The 16,996-nt window shown below is 44.1% G+C and overlaps 1 protein-coding gene and 1 long non-coding RNA gene across 2 annotated transcripts in view; both read left to right on the top strand.

Annotated features, from left to right (window-relative positions):
- The window catches only part of scn4ab (sodium channel, voltage-gated, type IV, alpha, b), an 80,955-nt gene that overhangs the window by 41,013 nt on the left and 22,946 nt on the right, over nucleotides 1-16,996 (top strand). The window contains exons 11-19 of the mRNA XM_046043549.1: nucleotides 1,112-1,312; nucleotides 1,396-1,453; nucleotides 3,635-3,873; nucleotides 7,836-7,907; nucleotides 8,005-8,106; nucleotides 12,314-12,670; nucleotides 12,831-13,029; nucleotides 13,242-13,507; nucleotides 13,989-14,097. Of these exons, the coding sequence (XP_045899505.1) occupies nucleotides 1,112-1,312; nucleotides 1,396-1,453; nucleotides 3,635-3,873; nucleotides 7,836-7,907; nucleotides 8,005-8,106; nucleotides 12,314-12,670; nucleotides 12,831-13,029; nucleotides 13,242-13,507; nucleotides 13,989-14,097 (1,603 nt within the window). The remainder of the gene's footprint in view (nucleotides 1-1,111; nucleotides 1,313-1,395; nucleotides 1,454-3,634; nucleotides 3,874-7,835; nucleotides 7,908-8,004; nucleotides 8,107-12,313; nucleotides 12,671-12,830; nucleotides 13,030-13,241; nucleotides 13,508-13,988; nucleotides 14,098-16,996) is intronic.
- On the top strand, nucleotides 2,029-2,453 carry LOC123962977. The gene is made up of 2 exons (XR_006823117.1): nucleotides 2,029-2,238; nucleotides 2,373-2,453. It is a non-coding gene; the product is annotated as an uncharacterized LOC123962977 (long non-coding RNA).

Below are 16,996 nucleotides of genomic sequence, written 5' to 3'. Positions count from 1 at the left end.
GTGGGCGGCCTTTAGTCTGTGAGTGGTGTTAACCTGTTGGCTTAATGTCCACAGTGAAATAAGCTAGCTAGCTACAGACTAGAGTTAGCCTACATTTCATCAACATTTAATCAGTGCATGGAAACATTAAGTGAGATATTCATATTAAATCATTGTCCCCGCCCCTTTTAGCAGACTAACAACAGATGAGTAAGCAGCAGCCCAGTCTGCCCAGAAATGTAGCTTCCCTGTCCCGTGAAGAAGGTGAGCAGCATGGTGTTAATGAGTTAGTATCGTTCCAGGGAGGCTGTGGGGATTTCTCTGGCTCTCTGGCTCTTTTTACCATAACAACAAAGAAAATTAAATATTTATTAATGACAGAAATTCAAACACTAATTATTTTCTCACATAATGATCATTATGAAATAAAATAAAAAAACACCTTCCTGTCTGTACTGGATGCTGGACAGCAGCTTACCTCAGCCTGCATGTAAATTAAAATAATCCAGTTTGATACGTTCATTATACTGAATTATGGCCATTAATGACATCTATAGCTACAGGTTTTTTTATTCCCATCATGAAGGGCAATTTATTTGAGAAGCAAATAGTGAACTGCATCCTGGATGTAGACTTGCATGTACAAATCACAGCAGTAAATACTGTGCTAGTACTGAACTACAAGAAGCCAGACACTTGATTAGAGTTATGTAAAGCTTTTGATGGGACAGTTAGGTCCTATAGATGCGGTGACAACAGCTGCGCAGAGGGGGCCCAATTTGAGTTTTTTGTCATGGGGCCCAAAATTCCTGGTGGCCCCCCTGTAGACAGGTAAAGGTTTTCACTCTTGTTCTTGGACTCTGACACAGAGCATAGAAAGAGCAGTGATTTGCAGGCAGCCAATCTGAGTGGAGGACATGAACAAGTAAACAGGTGTCCTCTCAGATTTAAAGAGACGGTAAAACACACTGGGCTCTTTGACTCATTTATGCTCTCAAAGTAAATTCACTCTTTCAGTTTCAGTAAAAATCAAGAATGAAAACATCTAATTCACCTCTCTTACCTGTCCCCCTCTCTTACGTGTCCCTGTCTCTTACCTGGCTCTGTCTGTCTCCCATCTGTCGGTCTGCAGACGCTGCGATCAGCAGGTAAGACCTACATGATCTTCTTCGTGGTGGTCATCTTCCTCGGCTCGTTCTACCTCATTAACCTGATCCTGGCCGTGGTCGCCATGGCGTATGCTGAACAGAACGAGGCCACTCTGGCTGAGGCCAAACAGAAGGAGGAAGAGTACACTCAGCTTCTGGAGGCGCTGAAAAAGAGAGAGGAGGAGGTCCGACCCGACAGATGACACAATAATCGATCAGTCAGCTGACAGTAAACACACAGAGCTGAACGTCTTCTTCTTTATTATAGCAGGCAGCCTGCAGGGCAGCGCTCTCAGAGGAGGACCAAGAACACACTGCCATGGAAGGTACACACACACACATACACACACTAATGACATGGAAGGTACACACACACGCACACTAATGACATGGAAGGTACACACACACGCACACACACACACTAATGACATGGAAGGTACACACACACACATACACACACACTAATGACATGGAAGGTACACACACGCACACTAATGACATGGAAGGTACACACACACGCACACACACACACTAATGACATGGAAGGTACACACACACGCACACTAATGACATGGAAGGTACACACACACGCACACACACACTAATGACATGGAAGGTACACACACACACACACACACACACACACACTAATGACATGGAAGGTACACACACACACATACACACACACTAATGACATGGAAGGTACACACACACACATACACACACACTAATGACATGGAAGGTACACACACACGCGCACACACACACTAATGACATGGAAGGTACACACACGCACACTAATGACATGGAAGGTACACACACACACATACACACACTAATGACATGGAAGGTACACACACACGCGCACACACACTAATGACATGGAAGGTACACACACACGCGCACACACACACACACACACACACACTAATGACATGGAAGGTACACACACACACTAATCCAGTCTCACATGTACATGTCTGTAACTTCGCTGGTTCGCAGCACATAATTTGGAGTTTGTCAGTAACGGCTCTAAAACTGTGAGATGCCTGCGTTCTGTCCTGTGCTGTCCTTTCCTATTGGCCTGCGTCCACGTCACATGACTGCCAAGGTAGTGTCTATAATAACAAATGGAGTTTTCTTTTCCTTATGTTGGTAGGCTTTCCTCTTGTGCTGTATTATCTTGTGTTGTGTTTCTTCTGTTTCCTGTATGACTCTGTAAATGTGCTTCCTTTCCTTTTCCAGTTATATGCTGTTTCATTTTAGACTGCCTCACTGCTTACCTTAAGTTTTCAGCCGTTGTAATAATAAATCTCACTAAGTAGACCTCCGGATACTCATGTCTTAGTCAGGGTCCAAAGGACCCCGTTTCCTATGTTTAACACACCGGCTCAGAGTAAAATACTTTAAGATAACTTGATTAAAAAAAGATTTACATAATCTTTGTTCAGTGAAGTATGATCTTTAGTTTGTTAGTTATTACTTACAGGGCTGGCCAGGAAACTTCAGTGCAACATTTTTGTTGCTATAGTGGAAAACATGTTGTTTAAATCCGAAGATGTTTTCACGCTTTGATTTGTTTCTCAGCTGGGAACACTATCTCTGAGATGGAACAATGTCTGTGTGAAAAGCCACAGCCAGCATGGCGTGTTGTGTTACATGTCTACATGTTGGTTGTCTACACCGCTGGTTCCAGAAAGCCGGATTATTTTGTAACAGTACACATCATTGTGGGATAATGCCACAAACTTTTATTTAGTATGAATGAGCGAATGCGGCTTATTATTGGACATTCTATCTACATTTATTTTGGGATCTCTGTGTGAAAGCAGCTTAAGACAAGAGGAAGTAACTGTCTCGAAGTTGTGAGGACCAGCCAAAATGTCTTCACTTTCCAAAAATGTCCTCACTCTGTTGGTTAAAATCTTGTTCCGGTCCTCACTTTGTAGGAAGTTGTTCAAATACATAGTTTTAATTAAATGGCAGGTTTCACCCCCATGCCACTCTAATAATTAATAAAAGAGCCCTTCATAAAATGAAATCATCTTTCAACATAGAATAATAGAATGATGGAATACAATCAATAATGAGCCACGCTTTCCAGTAATAAAGCACTCCAACAACTCTATCCATTTGAAATAAATTACAGTTTTGTAAAAGATGATGCAAAATGGACTGGCTTTTCCATAGGAACGGTGGCTGATGGGTAATTTTGCCTTCTGATATCCAAAACTGACCAATAATTACTTTAGGGGAAATAATTAAAACTGAGGGCCATAAGATCATCCTATGGTACTACTGAATTCGCAAGGACACTTCCATGTGTTTATGTTGAGAAATATTTCCAACTCATCGACAGCACTAAACCTGAACCTTTTTCTCTGAACCATAAATTTCTGTTTCGAAAGGCTGGGGGTCAAACTGCCTCTGTAGAGGACAAATATGAGATGGTCTTTTGGTGAAGATATTTCTAGTCCATCATCTCTCTAACCTGCTGTGTATTTCAGACTTTGAAGACGACCAGAGGCCGTGTCCTCCATGTTGGTACACCTTTGCCGACATCTGCCTGAAGTGGAACTGCTGTGGCTGTTGGCAGTGGCTCAAACAGTGGCTCTACACCATTGTAATGGACCCATTTGTTGACCTCGGCATCACCATCTGTATTGTCCTCAACACAGTTTTCATGGCCATGGAGCATTATCCAATGACAGAGGACTTTGAGGAACTTCTGAGTGTTGGAAATCTGGTCAGTGATGAAGAGAAGTCAGTAAATTGTTATAGACACTGTAGAACCCATGGAGTCTCTTGATCTAAACCCTCTGCCAAGGGTCAGGGGTAGGGTGACTCTTGCCATCTGGTGCTGAGAGAGACAAGTTAACTGAAAATATGAAACCTGTCAAACCCTGTAACTTCGTAAAAACGTACTCAAATAGAAGTTAAAGTAGTTGTAAAAGTAAGATACGCATGTTTATACTGTAATTACTTCACCAAAATGCTAGTTGGCATGGTTTCTGTGATCAACTGTGTTGACTTCCGCCGAGAAAATGTGATGCTGCCAAGCCGACCAATCACAGTTCTTGTGCGCCGGGCTAAGGCATAGGCTACTGAGTAGGGTTCACAGCTATACGTAGGCTACAGCGTACCAATGGCATAGATTTGATGCAGAACTATAAATTGGGCTGAACTACTTGAGTTTGACCACACTTAAGTGAAAATTTTGACACACTTGTTCCAACTTCTTTCATTTGATGTTTATGTCAAATTAAATTGTATTTACATAGTGCCAATTTTTAACAAAAGGTATCTCGTTGCACTTTTCATATAGAGCAGGTCCAGACCGTACTCTTTGTAAAATTATTTACAGAGACCCAACAATTCCCACCAGGTGAAAAAAGGCAGTCCTTGAAATTTGCTTAATGTTAGACTTAAACGACATGTCCTGATCAAAGATAACTCCAAGATTCCTCAAAGTGGAGCTGAAGGCCAGGGCGACAGCATCCAAGGAAACTATATCTTTAGATAATGTGTCACGGAGGTGCTTGGGCCCCAGAACAATAACTTCAGTTTTATCTGAGTTTAACATTAGAAAATTACAGGTCATCCAGGTTTTAACATCCTGAAGGCACATTTGAAGTTTAGCTAACTGATGGGTTTCATCTGGCTTGATCGATAGATATAACTGAGTATCATCTGCATAACAATGAAAGTTTATGGAATATTTCCTGATAATATTGCCTAAGGGAAGCATATATAAAGTGAAGAGGATTGGTCCGAGCACAGATCCTTGTGGAACTCCATGTCTAACTTTGGCGTGCGTGGAGGACTCATCGTTAACATGTACAAACTGAAATCGATCAGATAAATAGGACTTATGGCCCATTTATACTCCTGTGTAGGTTCTACGTGCGTAGCTACGCCATAGGCTACATGAATTTATACTTCTGCATCATGTTTCGGTCATTCTACAATTACACCCCCAAACACTAGTCGGCGGTAGCGCTACAGCATCCACTGTGTTGACTTTTGCTGGGCGAGCAGGCTAACTTCCGGTCTAGCGCTCCACTAACGTGAATGGGGGTAAAATTGTAAATGTGCGGCTGGTGTAGCATTTTCAAATATTACTGACCGAGTGGATCACATTCTGGGTTGTGACGGTGAAATATATTGATCCAACATGTTACAACCGCTGTTGGCTCGGAGGCATTAAGAGGCTACCCAGCCGACTAATCACAGTGCTTGATCATTGATTTGACGCAGAAGTATAAATTGCACTTTAAACCAGCTTAGAGCGGTTCCTTTAATGCCAATGAAATGTTCCAGTCTCTGCAATAGGATCTGATGGTCAATGGTATCAAATGCAGCACTAAGATCTAATAAAACCAGTACAGAGTCAAGTCCTTTGTCTGATGCAATAAGGAGGTCGTTGTGCTATGATGAGCTCTAAATCCTGACTGAAATTCCTCAAATAAACTTTTTAGCTCTGTAGAAAGTCACACAGCTGTTTAGCAACTGCTTTCTCCAGAACCTTAGAGAGAAATGGAAAGTTAGATATAGGTCTATAGTTGACTAAAACATCTGGATCAAGGTTGGGCTTTTTCAGAAGAGGTTTAATTACAGCTACTTTAAAGTACTGTGGTACATAGCCTGTTGATAAAGATAGATTGATCATATCTAGTATAGAGGTGCTGACTAAGGGTAAAACATCTTTAAGCAGCCTAGTCGGGATGGGGTCTAAGAGGCAGGTTGATGGTTTAGATGAAGAAATTATTGAAGTTAGTTGGTAATGATTGAGGGAAGCAAAACAGTCTAAACATATATCAGTTCTACAGCTGTTTCTAAGGTTCCTGAGTTTAGAGATAAGTTGGTGCCAGTTGAGGGCAGGTCTTGGTGAATTCTGTTTCTAATAGTTAGAATTTTATCATTAAAGAAGCTCATGAAGTCGTAACTACTGAGAGCTATGGGAATACTTGGCTCAATAGAGCTGTGACTCTTTTCATAAGAGCGCTGTGATGGTATGTGAATGCTATGTTGTTCCTATTTTCCTCTATTAAAGACAAGTAGTACGCTGCTCTGGCATTTCCAGACTGGTAGAACGTCATTTCCTTTCAAGTTTCTGCAATCTTTGCTTTAAATTGCGAGTTTGGCAGTTATACCACAGAGCTAACCTTCTTTATTTATTTATCTTCTATGTTAACAGGGCAACAGAATCAAGTGTCATTTGCAATGAACTCTCTGACAGAAGCCAATTGAAACTAACAATGAGATAAACACAGTACTAAGGCTATGTTTGTCTGCGCCTACATGAATATTAAAATCATCTACAATAATGACTTTGCTTGATGACATATCAACAACAGATGATAAAGAAGTGAACACACACCAGGGTATTTCCTGGCTCAGAATGGGCCTTTGGGGGGTGACTTTGCACGACAGTAAGCGTGATCATTGCACGTACAGTAAAGGCAATGAGTTACCTTAAGACCGAAGTCTATGCATTTTCTTGATATTTGATAAACAAAATATATCCACAACCTGGAGGAGTAACAAGTATAAATGAGTGTATTAATAAATATTATAACATTAAATAAAAAGTATATTGTAAGTACAATAATATATTTACAGGTTACACTCTATTTGAATAGCCAGCTAGCAGATAGTTTATTAGTTGAGATTCAATTGTTTCACAAATAAAACTGTTTTCTGAAATTTTACTGTTGTATATAACCAGTGCAGGAACTGACGTTACTGTGCTCCTATAATGTAATATGTACAATAATGAGAGCGAGACATATTTCCATGTGTTGTGGCCACTGTTTAATCTGGAACTGCCAAGCGTACGAGAACAGAAAGAGAGACAGCCCAACAGCATCTGAGCAAAACACTGTTGCTCTCTAGTGACACCCAGGGCAAATGATGAGAACAAATACACAATCCAATACTTCACATACACCACTGTGGTTAAGCTTTGATTACGGCTAATGTTCGTGTATTCATTATAAATTCAGATCACTGTATAGGCTACTATATGTCTTACTTATTAGTACAATAATAATTCCAGTTGGACAAAACAGCAGTTTCATTTTTGTGGGTTTTCAGTCATTAAATTATTGTGCTCTACATGGTGGTCAGTCTCTCATTTGTTTATGCAAAGTTCTAACTTGTCAATAATAAAATACGTGCACACAGAACAACAAGTTCAACATTTCAAAAGGTTGTTGTAGCACATAAACCTTATTTTAATGTCCCGCCCCATCTAGGCTGTGATTGGTCGGTTTGCGAAAAGTGACTTGGACAAGCAATTTTCTGCACACGGCTGCATAAAAGGGGAGTTTCTCTCTGCTCTGACTCCGCCCACAGAGCTCAGCAGGCAGGTGAGAACGGGAACAGGTGAGCGTAACATAGAGCCCAGAGAACCTGATATGGAGAGGGCAGCTTGGAAAAAGTGCCGGTACGCTAAAGAGTAAAATGTAGCACAAGCACAAACGGCTTTTACATTGTGACAAATCACAGGAAGTCATCTCTCCCATTAGCGCTAGCTTCATGGCGGAGCGTTCAGGTACAGTGGGACTAACCTACTTGAGTTGACCTCTGGACTTAAGTATGTGTAAGTGGTCTCTACTTCCTTGTGGTCCCTGGTGCTAATCATCTTATGTTGACCTCTGAGCCCTAATCCTTGATACCTGACCTCTGATCTCTGGACCCCCTCAGGTCTTTACAGGGATCTTCACAGCTGAGATGGTACTCAAACTTCTGGCCATGGACCCGTACTACTACTTCCAGGTCACATGACTTCCTGTTTCTTTGTTACCAGCTGATAACGACTGACAGCTGTTCCCATGGTAACACATGTCTGATTTTTCTTTTGCCATGGTTACAGGTGGGCTGGAACATCTTCGACAGCATCATCGTCACCATGAGTCTGGTGGAGCTGGGACTGGCTAACGTCCAGGGCCTGTCTGTGCTGCGCTCCTTCCGATTGGTCAGTATCACTTTATACCAAACACAATTTTTGAAAACAAGTTACTGATTACTCACCTGCCTCCTCACCTGTCTACCTGTCTCTTTACCTGCTGTCTACCTGTCTCTTCACCTGTCTGTCTACCTGCCTCCTCACCTGTCTACCTGTCTCTTTACCTGCTGTCTACCTGTCTCTTCACCTGTCTGTCTACCTGCCTCTTCACCTTTCTACCTGTCTCTTCACCTGTCTGTCTACCTGCCTCCTCACCTGTCTACCTGTCTCTTTACCTGCTGTCTACCTGTCTCTTCACCTGTCTGTCTACCTGCCTCTTCACCTTTCTACCTGTCTCTTTACCTGCTGTCTACCTGCCTCCTCAACTGTCTACCTGTCTCTTTACCTGTCTGTCTACCTGCCTCCTCACCTGTCTACCTGTCTCTTTACCTGCTGTCTACCTGTCTCTTCACCTGTCTGTCTACCTGCCTCTTCACCTGTCTACCTGTCTCTTTACCTGCTGTCTACCTGCCTCTTCACCTGTCTACCTGTCTCTTTACCTGCTGTCTACCTGTCTCTTCACCTGTCTGTCTACCTGTCTGTTTACCTGCTGTCTACCTGTCTCTTTACCTGCTGTCTACCTGTCTCTTCACCTGTCTACCTGTCTCTTCACCTGTCTGTCTACCTGTCTCTTTACCTGCTGTCTACCTGTCTCTTTACCTGCTGTCTACCTGTCTCCTCACCTGTCTGTCTACCTGTCTCTTCACCTGTCTGTCTACCTGTCTCTTTACCTGCTGTCTACCTGTCTCTTCACCTGTGTGTCTACCTGCCTCCTCACCTGTCTACCTGTCTTTTCACCTGCTGTCTACCTGCCTCCTCAACTGTCTACCTGTCTCTTTACCTGCTGTCTACCTGTCTCTTCACCTGTCTGTCTACCTGTCTCTTCATCTGTCTGTCTACCTGTCTCTTCACCTGTCTGTCTACCTGTCTCTTCATCTGTCTGACTAACTGCCTCTTCACCTGTCTACCTGTCTCTTTACCTGCTGTCTACCTGTCTCCTTACCTGCTGTCTACCTATCTCTTCACCTGTCTGTCTACCTGCCTCCTCACCTGTCTACCTGTCTCTTTACCTGCTGTCTACCTGTCTCTTCACCTGTCTGTCTACCTGTCTCTTCATCTGTCTGTCTACCTGCCTCTTCACCTGTCTACCTGTCTCTTTACCTGCTGTCTACCTGCCTCTTCACCTGTCTGTCTACCTTTCTCTTTACCTGCTGTCTACCTGTCTCTTTACCTGCTGTCTACCTGTCTCTTTACCTGCTGTCTACCTGTCTCTTCACCTGTCTACCTGTCTCTTTACCTGCTGTCTACCTGTCTTTTCACCTGTCTGTCTACCTGTCTCTTTACCTGCTGTCTACCTGTCTCTTTACCTGCTGTCTACCTGTCTCTTCACCTGTCTGTCTACCTGTCTCTTCACCTGCTGTTACCTGTCTCTTCACCTGACTGACTACCTGCCTCCTCACCTGTCTACCTGTCTCTTCACCTGACTGACTACCTGCCTCCTCACCTGTCTACCTGTCTCTTCACCTGTGTGTCTACCTGCCTCCTCACCTGTCTACCTGTCTTTTCACCTGCTGTCTACCTGCCTCCTCAACTGTCTGTCTACCTGTCTCTTCACCTGCTGTCTACCTGCCTCCTCACCTGTCTACCTGTCTCTTCACCTGCTGTCTACCTTCCTCCTCAGCTGTCTACCTGTCTCTTTACCTGCTGTCTACCTGTCTCTTCACCTGTCTGTCTACCTGTCTCTTCACCTGTCTACCTGTCTCTTCACCTGCAGTCTACCTGCCTCCTCACCTGTCTACCTCTCTTTTCACCTGTCTGTCTACCTGCCTCCTCACCTGTCAACCTGTCTTTTCACCTGTCTGTCTACCTGCCTCCTCACCTGTCAACCTGCCTCCTCACCTGTCTACCTGTCTCTTCACCTGTCTACCTGTCTCTTCACCTGTCTGTCTACCTGCCTCCTCACCTGTCTACCTGCCTCTTCACCTGTCTACCTGTCTCTTCACCTGTCTGTCTACCTGCCTCCTCACCTGTCTACCTGTCTCTTCATCTGTCTGTCTACCTGCCTCCTCACCTGTCTACCTGTCTCTTTACCTGCTGTCTACCTGTCTCTTCACCTGTCTGTCTACCTGTCTCTTCACCTGTCTGTCTACCTGCCTCTTCACCTGTCTACCTGTCTCTTCACCTGTCTGTCTACCTGTCTCTTCACCTGTCTGTCTACCTGCCTCCTCACCTGTTAACAACGTGTCTTTTCACCTGTCTGTCTTCCTGCCTCCTCACCTGTCTACCTGCCTCCTCACCTGTCTACCTGTCTCTTCACCTGTCTACCTGTCTTTTCCCCTGCTGTCTACCTGCTTCCTCACCTGTCTACCTGTCTCTTCACCTGTCTGTCTACCTGTCTCTTCACCTGTCTGTCTACCTGCCTCCTCACCTGTCAACGTGTCTTTTCACCTGTCTGTCTACCTGCCTCCTCACCTGTCTACCTGCCTCCTCACCTGTCTACCTGTCTCTTCACCTGTCTACCTGTCACTTCCCCTGTTTGTCTACCTGCCTCCTCACCTGTCTACCTGTCTCTTCACCTGTCTACCTGTCTTTTCACCTGCTGTCTACCTGCTTCCTCACCTGTCTACCTGTCTCTTCACCTGTCTACCTGTCTCTTCACCTGTCTGTCTACCTGCCTCCTCACCTGTCAACCTGTCTTTTCACCTGCTGTCTACCTGCTTTCTCACCTGTCTACCTGTCTCTTCACCTGTCTGTCTACCTGTCTCTTCACCTGTCTGTCTACCTACCTCCTCACCTGTCAACGTGTCTCTTCACCTGTCTGTCTACCTGCCTCCTCACCTGTCTACCTGCCTCCTCACCTGTCTACCTGTCTCTTCACCTTTCTACCTGTCACTTCCCCTGTTTGTCTACCTGCCTCCTCACCTGTCTACCTGTCTCTTCACCTGTCTACCTGTCTTTTCACCTGCTGTCTACCTGCTTCCTCACCTTTCAACCTGTCTCTTCACCTGTCTTTCTACCTGCCTCCTCACCTGTCTACCTGCCTCCTCACCTGTCTACCTGTCTCTTCACCTGTCTACCTGTCACTTCACCTGTTTGTCTACCTGCCTCCTCACCTTTCTACCTGTCTCTTCACCTGTCAACCTGTCTTTTCACCTGCTGTCTACCTGCTTCCTCACCTGTCTACCTGTCTCTTCACCTGTCTACCTGTCTCTTCACCTGTCTGTCTACCTGCCTCCTCACCTGTCAACCTGTCTCTTCACCTGTCTGTCTACCTGCCTCTTCACCTGTCTACCTGTCTTATCACCTGTCTGTCTACCTGCCTCCTCACCTGTCTACCTGCCTCCTCACCTGTCTACCTGTCTCTTCACCTGTCAACCTGTCTTTTCACCTGCTGTCTACCTGCCTCCTCACCTGTCTACCTGTCTCTTCACCTGTCAACCTGTCTTTTCATTTGCTGTCTACCTGCTTCCTCACCTGTCTACCTGTCTCTTCACCTGTCTACCTGTCTCTTCACCTGTCTGTCTACCTGCCTCCTCACCTGTCAACCTGTCTCTTCACCTGCTGTCTACCTGCCTCCTCACCTGTCTACCTGTCTCTTCACCTGTCTGTCTACCTGCCTCCTCCCCTTTCAACCTGTCTCTTCACCTGTCTGTCTACCTGCCTCCTCACCTGTCTACCTGTCTCTTCACCTGTCTACCTGTCTCTTCACCTGTTTGTCTACCTGCCTCCTCACCTGTCTACCTGTCTCTTCACCTGTCAACCTGTCTTTTCATTTGCTGTCTACCTGCTTCCTCACCTGTCTACCTGTCTCTTCACCTGTCTACCTGTCTCTTCACCTGTCTTTCTACCTGCCTCCTCACCTGTCAACCTGTCTCTTCACCTGCTGTCTACCTGCCTCCTCACCTGTCTACCTGTCTCTTCACCTGTCTACCTGTCTCTTCACCTGTCTGTCTACCTGCCTCCTCACCTGTCAACCTGTCTTTTCACCTGCTGTCTACCTGCCTCTTCACCTGTCTACCTGTCTCTTCACCTGTTTGTCTACCTGCCTCCTCACCTGTCTACCTGTCTCTTCACCTGTCTGTCTACCTGTCTCTTCACCTGTCTACCTGTCTCTTCATCTGTCTGTCTACCTGCCTCCTCACCTGTCTACCTGTCTCTTCACCTTTCTCACGTCCAGATGCGAGTGTTTAAACTGGCCAAGTCGTGGCCGACCCTCAACATGTTGATTAAGATCATTGGAAACTCGGTGGGGGCTCTGGGAAACCTGACTCTGGTTCTGGCCATCATCGTCTTCATCTTCGCCGTCGTCGGCATGCAGTTGTTCGGGAAGAATTACAAAGACTGCGTCTGTCGCATCTCACTTGACTGCGAGCTTCCTCGCTGGCACATGCACGACTTTTTCCACGCCTTCCTCATCATCTTCAGGGTCCTGTGTGGAGAGTGGATCGAGACCATGTGGGACTGCATGGAGGTCTCAGGTCAGGCCATGTGTCTGATTATCTACATGATGGTTCTCGTCATTGGAAACTTGGTGGTGAGTTGCACTCTGTTTCAGCATGTCTCTAACCCTCCAGCAGGGAAGCTGGAGCTGTGGCCATAAAACAGATCCAGGTCTGGGGTCAATGGCTGTCGGCTCTGGTTTAAATGAGGCTGACTGAGAACAAAGGATGAATGTGTTTGTGGTCTTGTTTCAGGTCCTGAATCTCTTTCTGGCCTTGCTGCTGAGCTCCTTCAGTGGTGATAATCTTGCGGCTCCGGAAGATGAAGGAGAAAACAACTTGCAGATTGCCATAAACCGGATCAGTAGAGCTCTGGCCTGGATAAAGACCTGGATCCTTAAACATATATGGAATTTGATGGGAAAGAAAACCCCAGTCAACCCAGACAACAGCGGTACAACCAGACCTGGAACTTCAACAAAGACATTATTAATCTATTTATTTCCATATTTATCTATCCACAGGTTTAGTTTTTATTCAGCATTCTTACTGTCTCTGGGTTTCAGGTTTTAATTAAATATATTGATTCTGATTTCAGACTGGTTCTCTTCCGAATGAACTTTGTGTGGCTTACTGATTTGTCATGTTTTTGAACTTCCTCGTTAGTGGTCGACAGTGAGGAAGGCGATAGGACGACAAAGGACTTTTTGGCTTTGACCTTTTTGACCTCAGACCAGCCAGCATCAGAGGTCAAATCCCCTGGCTGTGACCATGGCAACCTGACCAGCATCTACCACAACATTGTCTCCCTGAGGGTCCCCATCGCCAAGGCCGAGTCCGACTTCGAGACGCCTGACAATGATGATGATGACGATGAAGACGATGAGGATGAAGAGGACGAAGCTGAAAAGGACAAAGACAAGCACTCCCAAGTAAACACTGTTCTATTCTTTTATTTCACCTCAAACTGAACTGCAGTGCGCTGACTGGTTTCATAAATATATTGAACTCAAATTTAATGTAATAAACTTTAATAACTTAGGTGATAACTTTAATCAGGTAATCTCACAGAGAGCTGTGGAAACAACCATAAGCAGACAAATACAAAGAGCATCAGATACGCACGTCAGTAAAATGTTTAAAGACATTCTTCATTCCAGCCATTAATAAGTTTTGGAAGGCAGCCTGTGCTAGTTTTTTTAAGGGCTAACCAGAGTTCAACAGGACTGAGATCTGCCCTTGAAATGTGAAGAGATAAGGGATTTACTGTCCGCAGGAGACCTTTATACATTAAAATGATAATGCTACTGAGGACCATTTATATTTGTGAGCATTTGTGAGACTGTTGCCACAAACTGCTGAGCTGTCAGACAGACATGTTTCAGTGTAAATTTGTTTTGACCTTTTGTTCAGTGTGAAGAGTCGTCGGTCTGCAGCACTGTACAGAAACTTCCTGAAGGCCAGGAGGACGAAGACGAGGAAGATCACGATGAAAACACACCTGAGAACTGCTGGAGTGACAGTACGAACACACACACACACACACACACACACACACATCTTTCATAGTGTAGATGAAAAGGGTTGAGGAAAAGTCCTACTGGAAACATGGAGGTCTTTGTGTAAAAATATTTCAGGAAAGGAACCAGTGATCAATAAAGGGCTGTGATGAGTCTCTCTCTGTTTCAGCGGCACCCGCTCAGTTAGTTTGTATTCTGTATTTTCTGCTTTAAAGCTGCAACACGTATCCTGATCTGCCAGCATCTGTTACAAGATGACAAAACAACCAATTAAACAACAGGACTCATGAGTAATTTACCGAGTAGCCAATCAGGACCTTCCACATGAAGGCTGTCCCTGTTAGTATCCTATAGTTCTATCAGTAACTGTATCTTAGGATTATCATTAGAGAAAGAGAGACTATCATATCGCTTTGTTTTTTTGTTTAAAAGGGAAAGTGCACATAATGAACATAAGGACAATGTCCAACATGTAAATGAGCCAGTTTTGGCCACACAGACTGATTTTCATCTGGAGTTCTTTGAAGACATGATGTAAGAAATTAGCTCTTACATTTGTGTTACCAGTATGAGGGGGACACTTTGCTACCTTCAGCTCCAACAAACCTTTTTCCGTTTTACATCCAGTCAGACTGTTGTTATTAACTGTTCCATCATCATTACTGCAAGAGTGACTCGCAGGCTCCCCTGCCAATCAGTGTGTATGAATTGATGTAGAAAGATAAAAAATATCTAGTTCCACTACATTTTTACTTCCACCTCAAAAAAGACAAACTGGACGTGTTGTCACAGAAGAGACAGAGATCTAACATTAATGACTATGGATGCTAATGTTTTGACACTGAAGAGCTTGTAAACATATATTCAAACACGTGATGATCGGGGGGGGGGCAACTGTCAACATCTTTCACCAAAGCTGTTCTAGTAGCTACTCTCTGCAGTTTAATGGCTTCACTTGATCCTGCATGAACACATATTTTGTATTTAATTAGCTAGAACTATTTACTTGATGGAACAGTGATAAAGCATGATTGTGTGATTATGTCTAGGAGGTAGAGTGGGTTGCCTGTTAATCGGAAAGGTTGGCGGTTCAATCCCCCCCATTTCAAAGTGTCCTTGGGCAAGATACTGAACCTTGAATTGCCCCTGGTGGCTGTTCCACCAGTATATGAATGTTAGTTTCTGTTTGAACACTTAGGCTCAGTGTGTTAATGCGATGTAGTGTAAAAGTGCTTTGAGTGGGTGGACTATCCTCTGAATGAAATGAGGACACACTGAGTTGTATACTGATGAGCATGAAAGTTACTGGCAGAGTATTCTATTCCTGGAGTGCAGTGGAACCAAAATGAACCAAACAGTGCTGTAACTGTTAGCCACTTACTGTGCACGATGTTGTCGTCTTTTTTGTCATGTACTGTATGTCAACTTCTTTGCTACTGCAGCAAAACTAATCGCCCCTCAGTGACAAATAAAGGTCTTTAACTTGAACAGTTGTTGTACCTGTTTCCAGTCCTCCTTTTTCCAAGCTCCTTCCACCAGATGTGGATGTGCGCAGCAGGGAAATGTAGCAGTGCATGTTCATGGATGCCTGTTCATGGAGTCTGCAGTCAAGTGCAGTGATGGCTGGTCTCTACAGCTTCAGGCCCTCCCTCTCTTTTGCATCCATTCATCCATCCATTTATTAGTATTTCCCAAAACCTAATAATAATCATCATCATCATCATCATCATAATAAATAGAGCTGCAAGAGGCGATCCGCGGGTTCAAACCTTTTTTAGCATTAACAACTTCAATATAATATCATACATGTGGTTTAACATTGTTATAAAACACATCCTGCAAGTTTTGTAATGACTGGAACAGCATTTTCTGATAAGTAGCTTAATTTGCATAATTTCACATTCAGTTATTGTGCATGTAAAGTGCCCCCTACTGGTCGATTTGAACGAGGCTTGCAGTGTATGTGTGAGGTGCTTATGTAGACATATCCTGGAAGTTTTGTGTTGATTGGGGTCAAGTTCTGTTATGTTTAAGAAATTTTCAGCTCCTGCCCAAACTTGAAAATGGCCTGTTTGAGAATTGAAGGATGCAAGGGACAGCTCAGTTATCATCTTATTTGCTGTATTTTATTTCCAGTTCAGTAGTAGTAGGGATAATGGGATGATAACCTTAAAATAAACAGCACCAAGCATATACATTATTCTACTATATGTCTTAAATAAACACATAAATTGAAATAAGCATTGCATTTCCTTTTTGTAACAGCAATCACAGTACTATGAGCACAATTCATTCTAGCACATTTAAAATAAACTTAAATTTATAAGAAAAACCCTCAACCCTTTTCTCTGGACCCCTGCCAAATCTGACCAGTGATGACATGTATAGCCGCATGTCGTCATTCCGCCGCTGGTTGTCGAGGTGGTGTCCAGCAAACGATGTGGGCTTTGTTGATCATTGGCAGACTTTCTGGGGAAGACCTGGTCTGATTCGGAGAGACGGCATCCATCCCACTTGGGAAGGAGCAGCTCTCATTTCTAGAAATCTGGCCAAGTTTATTAGTGGACCAAATCCATGACAACCCAGAGTTGAGACCAGGAGGCAGAGTCGCAGTTTAACACACTTCTCTGCCCTTCTTTTTCAGCAGTTACCCACCCAAAACCCTACGCAGAGTCGCAGTCTAACACACTTCTCTGCTCCTCCATTTCAGGAGTTACTTAGTGAAAATCCTATAGTGACGGTGTCTGCCCCCCGACCATTGAAATTATTTAAAAAGGTAAACAGAAGAAGAGCTGTGCATAAAAACCTCATAAAAATTAAAACCACAAGAGCAATAGTGCAAACGAATAGGAGAGTTAAATGTGGACTCTTAAACATCAGATCTCTCTCTTCTAAAGGTGT

This window comes from Micropterus dolomieu, linkage group LG02, assembly GCF_021292245.1.
Source record: "Micropterus dolomieu isolate WLL.071019.BEF.003 ecotype Adirondacks linkage group LG02, ASM2129224v1, whole genome shotgun sequence".
In the NCBI taxonomy this organism is placed as follows: domain Eukaryota; kingdom Metazoa; phylum Chordata; class Actinopteri; order Centrarchiformes; family Centrarchidae; genus Micropterus; species Micropterus dolomieu.
Note: the sequence above shows the minus strand (reverse complement) of the source record. Positions and strands in the feature narration are given on the sequence as shown.